This window comes from Chaetodon trifascialis, chromosome 11 (genome assembly GCF_039877785.1).
Source record: "Chaetodon trifascialis isolate fChaTrf1 chromosome 11, fChaTrf1.hap1, whole genome shotgun sequence".
Taxonomy (NCBI): domain Eukaryota; kingdom Metazoa; phylum Chordata; class Actinopteri; order Chaetodontiformes; family Chaetodontidae; genus Chaetodon; species Chaetodon trifascialis.
This window is the reverse complement of record NC_092066.1, coordinates 21,639,908-21,660,994: the sequence shown is the minus strand read 5'-3', so window position 1 is coordinate 21,660,994 and position 21,087 is coordinate 21,639,908. Positions and strand designations below refer to the sequence as shown.

Sequence of the window (21,087 nt, the reverse complement as noted above, 5' to 3'; positions counted from 1 at the left end):
ATCTCCAAGTAGTTTAATTGTAATTCTGCCATGCACGTTCCTGGCCAGCCAGGGTCCATTTATATAAATCTATAAACAAGAGCTGGGAAATGCAGCACAAAATAAAACAATATGTTACATACACAGTATTTACAAAGATATTAATATACTAAAATGATGGCAAAATGTGTCCTTTATAAAAAATAAAAGCTGGAGTGACAAATAAATGTATTGCATGCAGGATCTCTTGCAGCTTCTACTGCTTATTGCTTGTTTGACTTTGTATAGGCTGGCAGGGTGTTAGAAATGTAAATGAAAAGGGAAACAGCAGCAAGCATTTCATAGCATAGTGTTCAACATTATTTACATTATTATGTACAAAAATATACAATCTGTATTTGACTGCCTGCATTGTTGCTGTACTGTAAACTGGATTACCACTGTGGTGAAAAGATGTGATATATGGAGGACAAAACCAGACTTTATAGGAAATAAATACATTAAAAAAATCCCTCTCCTTGTGTGCATGGTTTGATTTTTCCTATAAAAGCATGACACATAGTTCCAGTTTAAAGAATTTGGAGAGGCCAGATGGATTAAACAGAGCATTTATCTGCTCTAACATAAGCTGCAGCTGTTAGCATATCTGGCTATCTGTCTATATCTATTTCATTCTGTCCATATCAAATGATATCAAGCTATTTGTAATTTTACTTTATCTTTTTAACATCGGGTTGGGCCCTCCATAGAATGGTTTTGGGTGATGAGAAATGAATGCCCAGGGAATTCATTTCGGCCTGAATGGTCTAACTAAATACTGACTGACTAATCTTGTTCCCAAAAAATGATTTTATGACTGTGTATCCGACTGCCCCGTTATTTACCAGGTGTCCCTCTATGTCGAGCTGATGCACAGTCCATCTGAAATTACTTTAGTAAAACCACTGATGCTATATTTTCACCTTCAAGGTCTGAAATTGTGGGAGTATCGCATCTGGAGTTGCGTTAAATCTCATGGTGTATATTTAACTTGAAGTAGTAAAAAACATGATGTCATGACATCATGTCAGCAAAAGATGCACGGGAGCGCCATGTGATTATTACGGTCAGCTCGAGAAATTTAGAAAAGACGTAATGCAAAAGACATCCAAGATCATCATCCACCAAACATCCTTTGCTGAGCTATTATTGGACACTGATTCACTCATAAGCAAACTTTGAGGGGAAGCCTTGAGGAAAGTCATGTTGCATTTTTAGAGTCAGACTTTTAGAGTCAGACTGACTTCACTGGAGGAATGAATGTAATTACTGGGTGTAAGATGATAATGAGTGGGTTTGCTGGATGTGAAGTGGCCAGGTTTGATGGTACTCTGTCCTTTGAGAGTGGTTTTCAGATGACTGCAAACACCCGGAAGGCTTTTCCACCTGTTGGGTTCAGTAGGCTGGAAGAGAAAGAGCAGGGACAGAGCAGGGATGTGCTACTATGTATGTTTCTGTTGGTTTTCACAACAAGTACACAGACATAACATTGACTAGTCACTGACAATTGCTCATCACCTTGACTGAGGTAATTTGAGCTCAAAACAAGCTCAAACTTAAGATCAAATAAAATGCACATGAATTAAAACTGTTTATTAGTTTAGTTTGTATCTTGTCCTCATATCTGACATTCATCATATTAGCTTCCTCCATATCTATTATTCATGCGCATTTATTTCTCTCTATATATGCAGAATATAAGGACTTTTTTTAACCATACCTCTCTGAGGTGATGCCGTTCTGGTAGCTGCCACTGTACTGGTTCCTTTTGTCCACAGGCATCACATCGAGGTACCCTCCTGACTCATTTGGGATCACTCCAGCATGAACGGCTGCTCGGCAGATACTGGATTTCTGGAAGGAAAAAAAAAAAACAGGCCAATTTATGTTAACATGTTGTCAGGTAAAATAATAATTTTGTAACACAAATCCTGAGAAGAATCTGGCCTGACCTCTAACAAATGAAATGTAAAGTCTGGGTTGGTGACTGCTGCAACATTTATCACTATTGTAACATTATCAAAATTCAACTTATGGTGTCATAATAAACAGAGAGGATGATGCCTTTTTGAGAACGGGTTGTATTACAGAATGTATTTAATTATACGGGTGCAAAAAGAAGTTGAATCCAAGACACAATTTTGCTCTTTGAAGCAGCAATAAGGACTTTCTCACAGCAGATATTGTCAGTGTCATTACAGGAAGTGAAACCAATGTCATAAATTATGGCTGGATTTACTTTAAAGTCTAATGTAAGGTGCGTGCTGGTCTCACTGGTGTAAGCCAATATGTCTGCTGTGAAAAGGACTGTTGTTTCCAATAGGATCAATGGAAGACTGAAACTCACATCTGAGTAGTATTTTGTGCCAATGACTCGGGCTCGACTGTCACGTAGACAGTTCCTAGGACAGTACAACCTGAAGAAAAAGCCAGAGCTTACATTAGGTCACAGGATATTTTCAGTGCAAACGCTAAACCACAGAATGTCCTTGCTGTCTTAAAGGCCGAGCTATCTGAAGGCTGAAATGATCTCATTGGCTGTTGGATTGTAAATGAAACTATAATTGGCAAAGCAGGTAACCCTTGTCAAGATATACCTTCAAATATACACATGGCAAATCTGAAAATCGAAAAGTTAAGTTTCATTCATTAATGATGTTGAAATGCTAGCAGGGTAGCTAATGCTATCAATCTATATATGTATCTTGAATAGCTATCCTCTATGGCCTCTTAAGACTGTGGCTCACTGACTCAGCCCACTGTGGTTCAATTCAAACAGTGATTTCAGTCCACATGACAGCTCCAGGTGTCCAAAATAGAACATTACCTGGGACAGTGTCGTACTGGTTTCTTGAAAGGGCAGAAAAGGGCCACGGTGGTATCACATGTCACTGCCTTGACTGGGAGAAAAAAAGCACAAAAAGCAAATTGACCCTTCAGTGTTTCTGTTACTGTATCTGCATCCTCAAAGTGAGAAATGATTGTTTACTTCTTACCAGGCACAGACTCTACTTTGAAAGAATTTGCACTTCTGTTTTTCCTGTGAATTTGACGAAAACCACCAAACATCATTAGTTCAACAGCCCCTTTAAGGAAGCAAATGTATAATTCTATATCTATAATAACAGATCGCATAAAATACCAGACAGAAACATTTGACCTGTGTATAGACACTGTATACTGTTGGTCATTCTCGCTTTTTATATAGATTTATATATACATTTCTTCTACTTCTTCTGTAGGTGTTTGTGTAGGTTTATTTTGACCTTTGATTTTTCTTCAGCTCATGATGATTGTCATGATGTTACCATTTTTAGCTGTATGGTAACATGATAGCAGAACTTAAAAACGGAGTCAAATTCTTCTACATGTACACATACTTGGAGAATAAAGCTAATTCTGTATTAAGCTAAGTACTTTTTGATTAAAAAAAATGAAAAATAAAAAAGCTAAATACAGACACTGATTCATACCCAATTGATTGGATACCATTCTTGTACGACTTGGTGAATTGTTGTTTTCTGCCCAGTCTGGTCACATCCAACCATCCTCCATCGTTGTCAATAACACCAGAGTGTAAGCCTGCTCCACACACACTGGATTGCTGCAGTACAATACAAACACATGAATGACAATGTACAGCTTAAAAGAAACATGTGTTTTCCATGGACACACAGGTAACTGAAACTGGGTAGAGTCTGGTTACATAGTAAACAATAAATACATATTGATCATTTACCATGTCATAATATCCCGTTCCAACTACTTTTCCAGGCCTGTCAAAGCAGCCAGGCATACACTCATATCTGTGGGCAGGAACAACACTTGCTGTGAGTGAACAACATCTTGGTGCTGTTGCTTTTACGTATCCACATATTGTCTTGATATTAACAAGTCAATGGGTTTTTCTTCTTCTGAAAATAAATGATCTACTCAAACTGTCCTCATAATTCTCACCTATCTTTGTACATCAAATTTGTGTAGAGTTGTGTATATTTGACATTTGTGTGTTGTCTCCTTATTGTTTACCTGTTACAGGGCGTCCCCTTGCACTGATCTCTCAGTTTGGTCTCACAGTTTATCTGTTGGCCTGAGATAATGAGCAAACAAGAGCTTTTCACAACCTCATATTAATAACAGCAACAATGAACACTCCTAAAACTACACCATTCACAAAGACTGTCAGGGGTACTGAGAACAGTCCTTACACATCTGCTCCGTGCTGACCACCTGGTTTCTCTCTAGGTTGTCATTGGGTGAGGGGTTTGGTGTCTGGGCCCTGGGCTGGGGCTCCCTGTCCCTGACTGGTTCTGGTTCAGGTTCAATGTAGTTGGTCTCCTCAATCTCAGGAGCTGGACGCCTGTCAACTCCTCCTTCTAAAAACATGGATAACAGATTGTCATTGGCACATAAAATAATCTTGCCATGATTTTATAATGGCAGGAGAGTGAGGGGAAATATCCGTGAGTGTAGCAGATTGCTGTGAAGTGTTGAGTAAAACTATTAATTACTTTGACAATGACTGATGACTGTATGTAAGCAGATAAAACCACAACTCTGCCCTAAACTCACCTTTGTAGCAGAGATTGTCCCTGCAGCCTCCAGCATAGCTGGCTGGACAGGCAGAACAGGGAGCTCCGTATTTGTACGGAGCATGACCCCACCAGTTGCCCCTGAAAGAACAATTAAGAAAGGTATTTTGTCATAGTTTTAAAACAACACAAGTGATATTAGGGTTATGAAGTAAAGAATTTTCAAGGTTTGTGCAGACAATCTGATTTATTTCACTATTTTTATTAGCAAGAGCTGGAGAGCCATGAATGAAATGACCAGAAATGATTGGCTGTTAAGTTCCTGTTCTTACTGAAGACTATTTATTTCTGTGTTACTGAATTCATTGATGGCATCCCAGTGACGCTAAGACAGAAATGAACACTTTTTACTTTAAACCGCTCTCTGATTAGTTTTAAATGTGTATTTTTGGCAAGTAGCTGAATAATCTTCAACGAGCATTCCATTTATTTAACATTGCACTCTTGCAACACTGTCAAACTCACAATAGACAGTTGTCCAAAAAACAAATACAGTAAAGCCTAGTAAGCAAAGTAAAGCATAATTAATTCTGTCATTTTAGTTATGTGTTATTTGCATGAAATAATCATATTGAAAGCAGCAAAAACGTACGGTGGAGAGTAGTTGCAGACCAGATAGACAGCTTTAGCCCAGATCATTCCCCACACGTTCATGTTGTAACACACATTGATGGCACAGCCAATACGATTGCTAGTCGCCCACACCAACTGAAAATTGAAACACACGCACACACACACAAAGTAAGTAGGTGAATTTTCAAGGAGCAGCTGTCAAGTTTGTGGAGTAACTGCAGGACAGCATGATTTTACAGTATTTCGGTACGTGCAGCTATCACAGCAATGTAAGCAACAATGAAACATTTAGAATTTGGAAGATTGGCCTTGTTTTTTTTTTCAGACTGATCTGATAAAGAAAAGAAGTTTGCCCTTATTCATAAAGCCACTAAACATCCTCATTACATCCACACAAGGTGTTTTTACCGGTCTTAGAACTCTAATCAACTGGGATAACTATAAAGACCTTACCTGAGTGTAGTGAGTACAAACAGGTCCTGAACACCTCAAGGGGCAGTGCGGGTTACACTCCTGGGAGTAGGGATAGCTGTAGTGCCTCACCTCATCATACCATGCCTGGACATGGTAGGTAGGGGGGCGATCCCTGCAGTCACAGAAAAGATGCTGCTAATGTCTGTATATAAGGAGCTAAAATGCCATGCTGAGTATTCCATGAGCAAGGCACTTCACCTGAGGCTATTCAATAAGAAAACAATGGAAAACTTAAAATGGACAGAGATGGTTGATAACATTAGCAATAGCTTCAATCAACTGACGTAAACAAAATGCAACAGAACACATCCATTCTATTCTGTTGTTGTGTTTTTGGGTTTGGAAATTATTTTAACAAAAGGCACGTTTATTTGTGGTGGACATTGTAAGAAAACATTATTCTGATCATATTACTGTTGTATAAAACATCATTTCACTGACACACTTCCCTCCACTTCATTGCACATACACACCTGCCCCAGTGCGCTCCAAGGTTCTGACCTATTTGGGTCAACATGTGGCTCGGTCCATGTTCCCATCGACAGGTGTGTGCCCAGTGCTCTGCGCTCCTCTCCAACTCATAATCCCATACCTGGGGAACACACACACACACACACACACACACACACACAGGTTCTTGGTTGCAAACTTGTTTGAAAGATGAAGTTCGAGGGTCGCCTCTGGAGGTCAGCCAGGGTAAGCTGGCAGCTGAAGCATTAGGTTTGGTAATATTAGTTTTCTCTTGGGCTCCAGGTTAAACTCGAGTCCCGAGCTCTGCCTCTGACAGATGTTTGCAGACCTGAAACTCCATTACCCCTGTGATTGAAGTGTGATAAGTGGCCACTTACCGTAGTTGTGGCTTTAATTGCTACTCACATATTTCACATCTCTCATCATATTCTTTGGGGGAACTAAACTACCACAAATTCTGCTGAAACTCACCTGAAAGTAACCTTACACAAAGTGAAGGCAAAGATGAACCTGCTCTCTACTTTAAAGCACAGTAGCTGTATGCATGCCTCTTGCAAATTTAACACAGTGTAGTCAAAACTAGGCTTCTCCTATTAAACACACACATTCAGTCTCTTACACACAGACACACACGTGAGAAAGAGGGGAAATAGAGAGGTATTACCACCACCACATCAACTTGCAGCTTTGTGCTACTATTCAATGTGGTTGTTTCATAGCTTGTTTCCAGTAAGTTTTGGTCTCTTAAAACAAGCTGAGAGAGAAAAAGCTGACATAACAGAGAGCCTCTGTTTGGAGGCTTGATTCCATCTTTACTGTAAAAGCTTGACAAAGATAAACTCAACTGTACTCAAAATACCTGAAAATGATTCACACACGTCTTCTTTAGAACAAAGCAGTAAAGCAGACCCTGGGTAAAGGATTAAGCAATTCAAATGTTGCGGTAAAGTTGATTTACTGATTACTAACTGACCTTGTTGTGGAGGGAAAAGAATAGGGGCAGTGTGCTCTGCTGTTGGCGTACTGTTTGGCTGAATTATGGCTATCACACGTCAAAACTAATAGGATAATGCTGAAGTGTGGAGTTGTAACTGCTCTGATTGACCACCATAATGTGTTCCATATGTTTGGTGAGGCTAACACACTGTGCACACTGTTGCCCATTCACTGTGTGCTGCTTTCTGCTTAGGCCTGATTGGTGAAGCCATATTTTGACTCTTTGCTTACAACCCAGCTGTGGCTGAGATACCAGCATTGGGGTTTATTTTCTGCTCTAACGTCCTGCGTGGCTGCCATGTGATACTGCATTTTTTCTGTGATAACTACATTATACTGTTGTTGTTAGGTAGAATTCTTATCATTAAAGTGCTGGTGATTTTATCTTTATTAGCTTTAGTTCAAAGATTGCATCAAATTCTGTTACCATGAGGCTGTGAAAAATGGACACTGTGCTTGCCAGAAATATAACAGCAAGTTATTTGTTCAAAAACTTAAAACCAGGAAATACTGTGTGGGATTCAGTAGAAGTGAATGGGAGTGAACATTTGCAGGACATAAACGTGATGTAACCTTTGCAGGGTGTGCAAGGGGCTGCGCTGGTGGGAGCGTGTTGCTGCAGGTACCATCAACATGTATGAATATGACCCAGGAAGGCAGGTTTGACAAAGGTTTAAAGAAGTTTTCATCTGCCTTTGAGTGCGATTTGCCATTGGGAAGAGGTAAAACACCTTGCAGAGTCTAGTCAGTTTGGAGCAGACTGAACCCTTAACTCTACTTACAACGCAACGCTGCCCACCTGCACAGCGCCTGTGCCACTACTTTTATAATGAAATTTGAGTTCAGCACGAAGCTTTCACTGCAAACAATCTACAACGGATCCTAATGATCTCTGCCAGTTCATTATTCTCTCCGTGTACTTGTTATTCTTCACCCTCAATTATCCAGCAGAAAGGAAGATGGACTGCCCGCCAGCCTTTGGAGAAAGGTCACCGTAACAACTACCAATCTCCTTTCGCATTCCAAAGAGCATTAAGTTCCCAAAAGACGGAGCTGTTTCCAGCCATCTGCCAGGACCACCTCTGCTACAGAGCTGAGTGCAAGATGTGCATTACAGCAGATTTAAGGTGAATGCTCCAGGTAGCTCTTTGCAAAAGAAACATTGAAGAAGAAAACAAGAAGGCATCCTTTGCTTTTGGAATTCAAAGAATGCAAAATGCTCCACGTAAATGCTTGTTATTCAACCTACAGTGTAGAAAGTGGTTGTGATTATGGGAACCTTCAAAGAGGTCTCTATTTCCCAGGAAAATCTGCTGGGCATGAAGTGACGTGCTTTAGATTAACGGACGCAACAGTGCTTTAAAGGCATTTGCTGAATGGCTTTTGTATGAAATTAAGGAGTCAAAGCTGCAGTGAGAGTGCAGCCCCTTTGGCCTCCAAATCCTGCAATCTGAAAACCAAATACTGTGGCCCTCATCAGTCCACGGCCTTACCACATCATTATCATCAGTAATAGTATCCCTGGCTAAAGAAACACTGGATGAGTGTACATAACATACATTTACGCCACCATACCCCGCACTTGAAACAGCGAGGCTCGACATGTTTGAAATAGATTCACCGCCGTGGCACCCAAAATGAGATGCGTGGAGGATCAAATAAAAGATAACATCAGCCTCAGCCAGGGTTTGAGTGAGCTGCGATGGATGGGGAGAGAGGAGGCGAAGGGAGAGAGTGAAGGTGGGGGTGGGACGGTGAAGAAAAGCCTGAGGGAAAGCTTGTGAGGCTGAAGATCAAGGAAGCAAAAGAGCCAGGCAGGGAGAAAGAAAGAAAGAAAGAAAGAAATGGAGTGATAGAGTAAGGAGGCGCAGGGCAGGAAGGGGAGGGAGGGAGGGCTGGATGGTTGAGGTGGAGTGGAGGACAACACTGCAGGGGTGAAAGCTGGATATGGGCCAGGGTCAGCGAGGGCGGGCAAGCAGGAGGCAGGAGCTAGCCAGATGGTGACTTTGGCTTGCACTTCTCTCTGTCTTGACTTCACTACTACACTGTTTTCAGCTGACAGAGCTGCTGGCAGAGTCAGGAACATGCTCTCTCCTGAGAACGTCACTGTCAAACCTGCTTTGGTGAGATTTACTAGATACTGACCCTCGGAGAGTTGGGTGTGGAATGAGAAAAAGCGGCGATATGCTAAAAGATGGAGGCTAAAGCAACATGTCCAGGCAAATATTAGCATCCATACCAGGTGATGATCAAGGTAGAAAACATGGAAATAAAGAAACAACACTGCAGTGTACAGCTTAGTCCAAGTATTAAAAGTTTGAAAAGAAAAAAAGGAAGCTCAAGCTTTAAAATGTTCTGACAAAGTCCTGTGTGGTTACAAGAGAGGAGGCTTTTAGGATGTGGACCAACCAACGTGCTTGGCGAACGTTACACCCTATCAGGTAACACTGTTGCGTAAACTTCTCCAAATCCAATACAATCAGGACAGAGCTCATATATGTTAGAGTGAATTTTGACAGCATGCAGGGCAGTGAACAAATGCAACACAGTGGAACATGTAAGAGGGGCTTTTTCATACCTGTACCCCCACAAACCGCCTCAATTAATGGTGTGCTCTTTGGCCTTGGAAGTAATGCTAGTTGGCCAGCTAATGACCACAGCTTATGTAAGAGAAAACACACTGTTCAATCGAGACTTACAGGACTGAAAGCCAAGTTATGGTTGTTAAATTATGCCTGAAAGCATGACTGAACTGATTTTCCATTAGTGTAACTCTTCAAAAAATTTATTCTGACTCTTTATCTCTAACTCTGTAACTAGTACTGTTGATTAAGTTAAACGTGTGCAGGGTTGAATTCTCTGAATGAGAAGATGTATTCCAGTGTGAAAGCAGACAGCTTTGTCCTGAGCACTAACCATGTACTCCATGTTGGAGGCAGGAGGGTAGACCTGACCCCGCAGCTTGTTGTGCAAGTCCAGGATAAGGTGCATGTCTCCCTCGCTGATGGCCCTCTTCCCTCTCGGCTTGGCCCTCCACCACTCCTCATCCTTGTCCCTGTACTTGTCCAGGATGGACTCGAGTTGTGTGGAGTTGGTGAGGACCATGGGCAGAACGGTCTGGGCCAAACACAAGAGCAAGCTTACCGCTCTTACCCAGCTTGGGAAAGGACGAGACCTCTTCATGATGGGGATAACACTGCTGCTCGACAAAGAGTACCTTTTGTTTCCTGCAAAATAGAGAGTGCATGTTTAAGTAGAACAGCATGAGTTTGAATTTCAGCCTCATTCAGATTGTGCACTTGCTACAAATGAGAACAAAGTTTCCATGCAGCTGTTTAATACATGAAGTTGCACCAACGCAGAGCTCATTATCACCTCATTATTTGCCGCTCTTAAAAAATAACAAGAATATAGACTCTGCAAATTCAGGTTAAACATTGTGTACTGTGCATACAATTTTCTCCCTTCATAGCAAACTTATCAACACCACAGCATCTTTAGAAAGGAGCCAAAAGACACCTTCAATCTGTCCTCTGTCTCTGTCTTATAATGCTGTAATTACAGGAGGCCTTCAAGCAGCAGGCTAAGGCTAATACAGCTTTCAGCAGTCTGAGTGCATCTGCAGGTCACTGCATCAGTACACACAGTAGGACCAGTGTAAAGGGACTTTTCACACGTTATGCTACAGAGCAGGAGATTTAGTACTCCTGTACTGTACTGTGTGTGCTGTCTGCACGCAGGGAGGCAGCATTTTTATATTTGATGTAACAACGGGGATTAATTTATAGCATGTACCCTTTTCTTTAAAAGATCCTTTCAAAAACTACAATAAAACAGTAATATTTGTCATTTTACACAAAACTAGTTCCAATAAACTCAGCAGCTTCTTTAATTGAGAATATCGTTAATATGCCACAGGAACACTTGTAGAAGATGAAAGGTGAGACCAGCACGCACGTGTGCGAACACGCGCACACATATAGATCCTAAATAACGTTCTAATAATGTGATCCGGTTGTAACGTTGCAGGATTACCTTTAGATTCTGCCAAACTGATCCAAATGTCTCGCAGGTTCAATATTCCAGATGCGGGAGCGCCTTGAGATTATTGCAGAGCGACAATTTTCCAATGCAGGGAGCCTTTAATTCCATCCATCCCTCGACATGAGTGCAGGCGGTCAGCTCTCTTTCAGACTGTACATCCACACTGGACACAGAGAGTTCAGAAATGTCTATAGGTACCTGCTGAATTCCTCAGGTCGCTCAGTGCGCTACTGCTTGCATGGCACCGCTGCTCATTTTGCGCTTATATGCCAAATTTGCGCTTAGCAACCCAGAGGACCACGCCTCCATAAAACTTCTTGCTTCCCCCTCCTGCACCCCCACCTAACACAGACACGGGTCGCCAGGGATCTGTTGGAACTCCGGGGCTGATCTATTTGAGGAGGCACCTGATGGGACTAGAAGTGACGTGAGAGTAAACTTTTGAATATTATGAGAGCAGCCCACTCATGTTACAAATATTGCACACTTTGCTTTCTCCAGGTTTTTTTGTTTGACAGGAAGACACGGTCAAAACTAGTTATTGGTAGCTGAAAATATATATTAAGCTGTACTATACATGTGAAAGGATTATATAAGCCCTATTACCTATTACTGTGTAATATAGTCATAAATATTTACACCATTTATTTATATATTTTAGATTTATATTTATATTTACACGCACAAATGCATCAAATATCCCATTCATGAGCATCAGTGGGTGGTGTGTTTATTTCCTTAGGAGCTGAGATCACATCATTTTTTTAATTTTTTTTTTTGCCGTGTGTGAGAATGGGAGCAGCAGCAGGGTGGCCAGTATTTCCCTCTGACTAACCACAAAGCACTGATTCATCTACCTTTACATACACAGAACATTTGTGAAAGTTTGTGGGCTCTATGTGGGCTCTCTCTCTCTCTCTCTCTCTCTCTCTCTCTCTCTCTCTCTCTCTCTCTCTCTCTCTCTCTCTCTTTGTGTGTGTGTGTGCACCCCCCCCCCACATCCCCCCCCCCCCAGTTTCCTCTACTCTGACTGTCCATTGCCATGGAGAAGACTGTTTCTGTCATCAAGGTACAGATGCAAAGCGTGACGAAAATATGTAAAATAATCCAAGTAAAAGCTAACAAAAGCACATGACTGAAATGATGATAAATAAGTTGGATCACATTGAAGTATTACGACATATGTAGACATCACATTTCAACCAGGAAACCAAGAATCCACTCACAGATCCTCATCTATTAGAGCATATTACCTACTATGACAAGGTAAAATTTTCCCAGATAATAACTTTAGTCAGGACAGGCTTATGTGCAGGCAGTCAACAGTTGCATTCCTTATTCCACTAAAAATTAGGTCATATTAAAAGTAATTATTCATGATTACTGTGTGCACTTAAATGCTACATAACATACACATGCTTCGATGATTATATGGAATGATTCAAGGATATTTTTCGACAGTACTCATAATGGTAGCACAGTATTCGTCTGATCTCTTCAACAAGGATCTGCTGCCCCCTCTTGGATAAAGAAAAGACTTTCAGTCAAAAACAGCTTGAGCCTTTTAAGAGCCATCCCTGCATCAGTGATGTTTGAGCTGAATACTGCAAGCCACAAGTCATATCCATCACTTTGCAATCTTAATGAGTTAAAAATGCAGTTTTCTTGCATGTAGCGATTGATGGAGTAGGTCAGCTGTCCAACTGTGGCTCTGCCATGGCATGCCATGATTTTGTGTTGAGTTAAAATGCTTGCAGTTTTACAGGTATGTGAGAGTGACTTCCTGAACTGTTGATGTCACCATGAGGTATGTGGATTGAAATACTGTTTCTCATTACACCTTGGGACTAAAACCACAAATTGTTTATACATTTCTTTTTGTGTACAGATTAAGCAAGTAAGAGATGATGTGTTAGCAAGTGAGCTTTAGAGGTGCTGGTACATGTGGGTGTGTTCTGTTAACTTTAGACCAGAGCCAGGCTAGCTGTTTCCACTGCTCTCATCTTTATGCTAAGCTAAGTTAATCATCTGCTGGCTGTAGAGTGATATTAATCTTCTCAGTTAACGCTGGAAAAGAAATAGAGTATTTCCCAACATGTTGAATTCTTATTATATTAAATATTTGTTGTGTTGCTGTTTTAGTCTAACCTAAAGTTAATACAAGTCAATCACAGGTGAGCTAAGAATGGAAATTATCTATTTTGTTCAAGGTTTGTTTATTTGTCATTCTACAACACAGGATTGCACAATGAAACAGAAGTTGTAGTACCTTTACGCTACACACGCTAAAGTTTATTCTGTGTTTTTAATGATGAAGTGAGAATGATTGAGGAGTCTCACAGCCTGAGGGAAAAAGCTGCTTTGCCAACCTGTTCTCCCAGCTCATCACATGGATATGGATGCTTGGTTGGGACCCCTTGGTGTCAGTTTTTAAGGCAGTGGTTACCCCTATTGTGTCATTTTTCAACATGCAGGCTAGTCTGATAAACTTCTTTAGGCTGCCTGTTCTCACTCCCAACACATCAAGTGATGCATACAGAGTCTGGAGGATGTTGGGGTGGTTGGATGGGTCATATGTTTATTATTGTTCTCAGCAAGGTTTATTTTGAAAGTCTAGCCAGATATTGTTAACCAAAAATTGCAGATTTATCATTACTAAGAGGCTGTTGCTGGGTGGGGTATTGTCTTTTGGTGTCCTTTGGGCTATGAGCAGCAACCTCACTATAATGATATCGCTGATGCTCTCAAACCCAGCTGGAACACTCCCCTGTTACAGTCGTATGTTAAAAATATTCATAATAACATCAACTTGCTGACCTGCTAGGATGTTATCAGGCCCAGCAGCATTACTCAGTCGCTCCCATCAGGGTCTTTCTTACACCCCCTGTGGATACTAACATTTGCTGGTTCTCTGGATGCAGAGTAGACTAGACAGGTGACTCTTTTTCAAGGAGATCAAAGCAAGCTTAAAATATGTTTAGCTCTTCTGGAAATGTGGCCTGACACATGTGGATGCCTGTGATGTTCTGGATTGGTCGCTACATTTCACGTGGTGTTGTGCTGAGGTCTTTGTCCAGTCTCGCTGATGTCTCCACTGTACCTCCTTGATACCAGTCTTAAGTCTTGCTGGTGTTGATGCCTCCTGGTCACCTGACTGAAAGGCAGCTTTTTTGGCTCTAGGTAGAGCCCTCACCTTTCCATTTATCTTTTATTGTCTTCGTGATCATCACATCATCAACACATTTGCTGATGTACATTGTCACTGATGTGCTTTCCTCAATATTGATGTGGTTCTCCTGGGTCCCTGTGCACACAAGACCGTCCTCTAGAGCTGCTGTCGCTGCATCTGTCCACACTTGGTTTGACCCATTTGATGAGCTGGGGGTGTCTGTCCACTGGGAATCTTCCATGTGCCCTCCAATCATTTTCCCTAAGGACACACTAAAAGTAAACTGTCATTATGCTTGTTGGGCTCGATACGCCTCACTGTTGGGTAAGCATTATTGACAACAAAAGGGTTGTGCATACATCAGGACTCAAGCTGCTGAACCTTTGCTCTTTTCTTGCAAACATAGGACAGACAGTAAAGTTTTTCACCCCACAAACTTTCTCTGTAGTACACATACAGATGTTTCTGCTCCATGTTTATGTATGGCTAAATTATTCTGTTAGTTTAAGCTAAATTTTGAACAGGTTGAAGTCAAACCTTTACTATCAGCACACCTGATCTGACAAAGAAAAAGTTTTTTTTTGAGTTTTTGCAACTTTGAGCCTGTTGGTGTGTCAATGTGTATGTCAATATGCTTTGGCAAGATGAGGAACAGATCAAACATTAGTGCAAGACAGACTCACACAGTCATTTACAGGGAATCAGGTGAATAATTAATTACTAACTTGAATTCATGATCCCACTCTGACTTTATTAATGATATCCAGAAACAGCCTGTCAGACACACACAGGTATCGTTGTCCAGTTGAATCTTTTTTGCAGAGATCTTCAAATTCACATCAAGATGGGGAACATGCACTGTCCTGCTGAGGATGCAGCCCACCTGGCCTCTGTTGCTCGAGACATCTGTCCTTTTCCAAACTACACACCCAATCCTCTCTTCTTCAACATGCTGTCCGTCAACTCTTCACTTCACCTGAGGAACCACTACATGGCAGTGCAGTCTTCCCTGACTCCCAAGCAGCTGGAGGACTTCACTCAGAGCCTGAGGACCACTTTTGGCAAGGAGGGCAAGGTCACTCTTGGTGGGGTGGGGGTAGTGGCCCTGTCCCTGGCTGTGCTGTTTGACACCCTTGCCAGACAGGTCAGGGGAGAGTGGGTGTCGGACTCTGGTCCTATTCCAGGTTTATTTGTCAAAGACCTGAGAGGGTACAACCCACCGTATGTCAACACGGTCAGTGACTACCTGAGGCTGGTACCCTACATTGCAAACAACCCCATCAGGATGAAAGATGAGGCAGAGAGGTAGCTATGGCAATGTGTATTTGTGTACCCTATAAAATCAGTTTATCACTATTGGATATGTGTACTCATATATGCAAGCTTGGGTGATTTTACTGTCTGTTTATTTCACCAAGGTTCTTCAAGCAGTTAATAACCGATCACCAATCTTTGGACAACCTGGGAAACCACATGTTACCATTAAAAGAGGACGTCACAGCAGTCAATGTGATGCTGGGACAGATGTTTGGTGTCAGTTTGAAGGCTCATCTCCTCCGCATTGAAAATGGTACCATTCATGGGATTATCATCCCTGACACAGCACCAACTGATATTATTTGGAATCTCAACTGTGACCCAGAGGAAGCAGAAGACGAATTTTTGGCTGAAGTGCAAAAATCTGACAGGCGCACCCAAGAAGCTTTTAAAAGGTGCATGCCAAAGAGTGAGGATGTACCAACAACATGGCTGCAGCATGTGGCCCAGCTAGTATGGCTAGATGTGATGTTGATGCCTGTGACTGCAATTGGAAATGATGATGGTCATTCAGTGATCACACAAAGAGAAGATTTTGACCTCAAGGCCAATGCACTTCAGAAATGGCCAGAATAGTTCACTAGCCAATTTTCCAAATACAGCTGATATTAAAAGTAATCCAATTTTGTGGTCAAAAAAAGGAAAATGAAAGAGAAAGTGAGCAAAAGCAAGGTCAGATATATGGAGTGGAACATGAAACTAGTGGAATACATAAAGCCAGATTAGCTTTTGATAAAAAATGTAAAGACATCACACTGAGAATCAGGCATCATGGGGCAAAAGGGTTAGAATGTGATCGGTCATAGGATTTTGATGTTGTCTGTTGATGTGTCATTTTGTCTTGCTCACTTAATCTGCTTGATTGGTTGACCTTTGAAACCATGTCATGTTTTGAACTGTTGTTACTCTCTGATACTTCACAAAACATAAATAAAAGAAATGGACAGTGTGGCAGCTGAGGCTGCGACCTGCTATCTGGGTGTCATTTTTGATTGGGTCCTTGGTCCATGTCTGTGATATGTGTAGGTATACACTGTGTGCCTAGTAGGATTTTCAGTTGGTCAATAAACATTTCAATTCAATCCCATCTTCTTATGACTAACCTCTCATCAAAGAGGCTTCTTCAGTTCTGACTTCCAAAAGACTGAGAGGTGAAATGTCTTCTACAACGTCAAGCAAGTCTAGTTGCTTTGTAAATCACTTAGATGGACCTCCTGTAAATCACAAGATCAAAATGAAAATGTCGGTAACTTTATTTTTCTTGTTTTTTATTTGTTGACTGTGCTGTGTGGCTAGATAATGCTAGCAAGTGTTAGTCTGCCAAGTTACATGATGATTCATGTCGAATGCTGACATGACATTTTATATGGCTTAGGGTGTTGGCAAAGATGGCAAATGTTACTTAAAACAGTTTGTCAGCCACTGATGAGGTTTATGTGTGTGATGAACAGAGGTAAAGCTACAGGTGAGAGGAAGAGGGGTGGGTGGACAAAGGGAGACAGAGACTACTTAGAGCTGCATACAACAAGAAGGCAAAGATGTAGAGTTATGTCTAAGCCAGTTGGTGGGGAACCTTTTCCCTGTCTACTCTGTGGTGCTGGTTTTCCAGGTTTGGGTCAGTCAGTCTTCAGCAGAACTAATTCTTGCAAGTCAGTTTTGAAAAGAGCTGCTCACAGTAGCAGGTTGTTGCTTTGCAGCTCAGTGTTTCCATGTTGTAGGTTGTCAGACACATCAGCTGGTTCCACACTGAAAGATGTAAGGAGAAGTAGGAAAACCCACAGTGTTTCCTCTTTCCTGTTGCACTTGTCACAGCTTTAATTTCTGAGAAGCTGCTGGAGCTTAAGGTTCAGTGATGAGAAGTTTGGTAATGTCCACCATGAAGAACAAATCACACAGAAACTTGCTATCACTGAGTTTCCACGTCAGGTTTTCCTTCATCTCTATGAATTATTCTGGACAAACAGACACTTTGGAACAGTTTTACTTTGTGCGGTCATAGCAGCTCCACAGCAGCAAGAAGGCACTCCTTCACAAATTCTCCTTCTGAATGAGGTTTTAGCTTCTTAGCTATTAGCTCACTCACCACAGAAGTTGCCTGCAGAACACTGTCTCTGTCAGAATGTGGTCTTGAAAACTGCCCACAGTGCATCTTGTATGAAAAGGTTGGTGGCCATCTCTGACAGTAAGATCGGCATTGGTTTCTATTTATTGATAAAGTCCTTCTTATTGTCCTTATTAAACAGCTCCAATAGCCATTATTTGACACTTTCAAGTGACGGGCTAATGCTGAGTAAAATAAATGCCAAAGTCTTGCATGCAAACACTGTGTCATGGTTATGAGTGTTAGTTTTGTTGTATCCTGTTTTATTTTGAAAAGTTGACCTTATGTGTCACATTTTGCTTTACTTCTTGTTTTCCTGCCTGTGCGACGGTGTGATTGTTTTTACCTGTGTCTCATTAGTTCGCCTTTCCCAGTGTATGTGTTCCCCTCAGTCTTTGCCAGCTCGTCTTTGTGTCAACTGATCCTGTCTTACTGAGTGTCTCCCCGGTTATTCTGTGATTTTGGACTTTGCCTTTTTTCCCCCATGGACTTTGTTCATATTCTCATGGTTGGACTACAGCTTCCTTTGTTTGGATTAAGTTACCACATTGGATTTTTACTTAACTTTTGACCCTCACCTGCCTCACCCCCCTGTAAGTCTTTGTTTGGTCACCTTAGTTAAGAAATGTATTTAATTGCTCCAGCTCTGTTATTTGGTCTGCATTTGGGTTCAGTCCCTGTTAGTCCTTTACATGTTTTCAGCACAATGAATTTTACAGCACACATTAGAACTTAACAAAATTGTACCTTTTTTCCATATATATCATTGTAAATCAAATTACCAGTTGACAGTTAACAATCAGTATTTGTAATATGTATCTTGAACTCTGGGACAGTGTGATCTGTATTTTTCACTATTTTATATGTACAGTACATGTGTTTAATATGTGAGGTTGCACCAATACACATCTCATTATTAGCACATTATTTGGCACTTTTTGAAAAGAAAACAAGAGCATGGACTTTTCAAATTTGGGCGAAATATTAGCATTTACATTGGTGTGCATATTTTCTCCTTACACGGTAGCATATTGATGAAGGAGCCCAAAGGCACCTTGAACCTATCCTGTCTCCATTTTACAATGCTTTAGTTATTGGGTGTCTTCACTGTAAACAGTACAGCTCTCAGCAGTGTGAGTGAATTTTGAGGTCACTGCATCACTGCACACAGTAGAACCAGTGTAAACTGAAAACAGAGAATGAATTCTACTATGCACTTTACCTGATCAAAATATCTCCCAGCATCAACATTTCAGATGCTGGAACATCTTGAGGTTACTGCAGTGACAATTTTCCAATCCAGGGAGCCTTTAATTCCATCTATCCCACAAACTGAGTGCAGGCAGTCACTTCTCTCACAGACTGCACATCCACAGTGGAAGACAGAGAGCTCAGAAATGTCCCCAGGTACCACAGGTCACTCAGTGCGCTGCTGTCAGCATGAGACTGCTGGTCATTTTGTGCTTGCATCACAAATTTGTGCTCAGCAACACTGAGGAAAAGTGTTCATGAAACTAGTGAAAAATGTGACTGGCCCTCTTTGAAGCCAGTGTTTGGTTTGTCTGTTCTGTGCAACAGTAGAAACATGACAGTTGCGATGTCAGCACACTTAATGATGGTGTTGGAGCTGTAGGTGGCCACACACTCCTTCGTGATCAGGGAGTACAGGAGTGAGCTGAGCAAGCAGCCCTGAGGGTCACCAGTGCTGAGTGTTGAGAGTCAGGGTGGAGGATGTTGTGGTGCCTATCAGTACAGCCTGTGAATAAGTTTGGGATCCAGTCGTATTGGGTGTTGGGTCCCAGGTCTCCAAGACTGATGATGGACATGAAAGACAATACCACTGAATACTGAACAGTAGTCTATGAACAGAATTCACATTCCTCTGGTCCAGGTGGGAGAGGGCAGTGTGGAGGACTAGGGTTAAAGGGTTGTTGCATATTTGCTTTTTTCCAGCAGACACTGGTCAGATGGTGAAATTGTGCAACTGGCAGAAAGCGATCCTGGTCCGGATGACAAAATTGCAGCATGCACATAAAACTGAAATGATAAAGACAAACTATAGAATAATACTTACTGTACACATGAGTGAACATCTTTGGGAAACATATGTTTACAATGTAGGCATATTCTCCCTCTTAAGACTAAGACTCAGACTAAAGTTTTGCTCTGTTTTTGGTTGTGAAATGATTGAGAGCAAACGGTCACTTTTTCCTTGTCCTTTCCCAGTCCAATAATGGTCCGCCTGGCCTGACTTCAAAAAACCTTAAAACACGTCAAAACCTTAAAACACACCTTAAAACATGCCTGCATGGAATACATGCAGGCATGTTTTGGTATAATATAGATAAATAGATCATTTCTATTTATTTTGAAGAAAGTTGTAATCAGGTGTGAAGCGTGAATAATAACTAGGCCTGTACCTGATTTTTCTCTCTACTGAAAGTTTTTTCTCTGCTTTTGCAACTTTGAGCCCGTTAGTGTGTCAATGTGTATGTCAATATGCTTTGGCAAGATGAGGAACAGATCAAACATTAGAGCAAGATACAGACAGTCACATGGAGGAAGCAGCTAAATAATAATTAATTACTAACTTGATGTCATGATCCCACTGTGACTATTAATGATATCCAGGGACAGCTGTCAGACACACACAGGTACCGTTGTCCAGTTCAGTATTTTTGCAGAGGTCTTTTTCAGATGTCAAGATGGGAAACGTGCACTGTCCTGCTGCGGAAACAGCCCACCTGGCCTCTGTTGCTCGAGACATCTGTCCTTTTCCAAACTACACACCCAATCCTCTCTTCTTCAACATGCTGTCCATCAACTCTTCACTTCACCTGAGGAACCACTACATGGCAGTGCAGTCTTCCCTGACTCCCAAGCAGCTCGAGGACTTCACCCAGAGCCTGAGGACCACTTTTGGCAAGGAGGGCACAGTCACTCTTGGTGGGGTGGGGGTAGTGGCCCTGTCCCTGGCTGTGCTGTTTGACACCCTTGCCAGACAGGTCAGAGGAGAATGGGTGTCAGACTCTGGTCCTATTCCAGGTTTATTTGTCAAAGACCTGAGAGGGTACAACCCACCGTATGTCAACACGGTCAGCGACTACCTGAGGCTGGTACCCTACATTGCAAACAACCCCATCAGAATGAAAGAGGAGGCAGAGAGGTAGGCACTGCAGTGTGTGTTGTAGGTCAAACCAATTTGTAATCTGTTGAGCTTGAACTAACCCATGTAACCTATCTTGAAATACGTTGAGACTCATGCCCCATTCATTTTTATATGGAATCACGTGACATAACTTCTTCCTGCCAACAATATACCACATCATGTC

At 41.6% G+C, this 21,087-nt stretch overlaps 1 protein-coding gene across 1 annotated transcript; it reads right to left on the bottom strand.

Moving 5' to 3' along the window:
- Window positions 1-11,515, bottom strand: LOC139339002 (cysteine-rich secretory protein LCCL domain-containing 1-like). Its single transcript, XM_070974417.1, has 15 exons — window positions 11,160-11,515; window positions 10,041-10,351; window positions 6,131-6,249; window positions 5,637-5,769; window positions 5,203-5,318; window positions 4,591-4,691; window positions 4,227-4,394; window positions 4,048-4,108; window positions 3,758-3,824; window positions 3,492-3,622; window positions 3,015-3,058; window positions 2,846-2,918; window positions 2,366-2,435; window positions 1,739-1,872; window positions 1-1,421 (listed from the first exon to the last, which is right to left on the bottom strand). The coding sequence occupies exons 2-15, from the start codon at window positions 10,305-10,307 to the stop codon at window positions 1,370-1,372; spliced, it is 1,536 nt and encodes a 511-aa protein (XP_070830518.1). The 5' UTR covers window positions 10,308-10,351; window positions 11,160-11,515; the 3' UTR covers window positions 1-1,369.
- Between the last annotated feature and the right edge of the window lie 9,572 nt (window positions 11,516-21,087).

What these genes read in the sequence shown, in the direction of transcription:
- LOC139339002 (XM_070974417.1), bottom strand. Translation starts at nt 10,307, where the DNA reads ATGAAGAGGTCTCGTCCTTTCCCAAGCTGGGTAAGAGCGGTAAGCTTG. An exon ending in CCTCCAACATGGAGTACATG is followed by an intron (nt 6,250 to 10,040) that starts GTTAGTGCTCAG and finishes TGTGTTCCCCAG; the next exon opens with GTATGGGATTATGAGTTGGA. An exon ending in GAACGGGATATTATGACATG is followed by an intron (nt 3,623 to 3,757) that starts GTAAATGATCAA and finishes ATTGTACTGCAG; the next exon opens with CAATCCAGTGTGTGTGGAGC.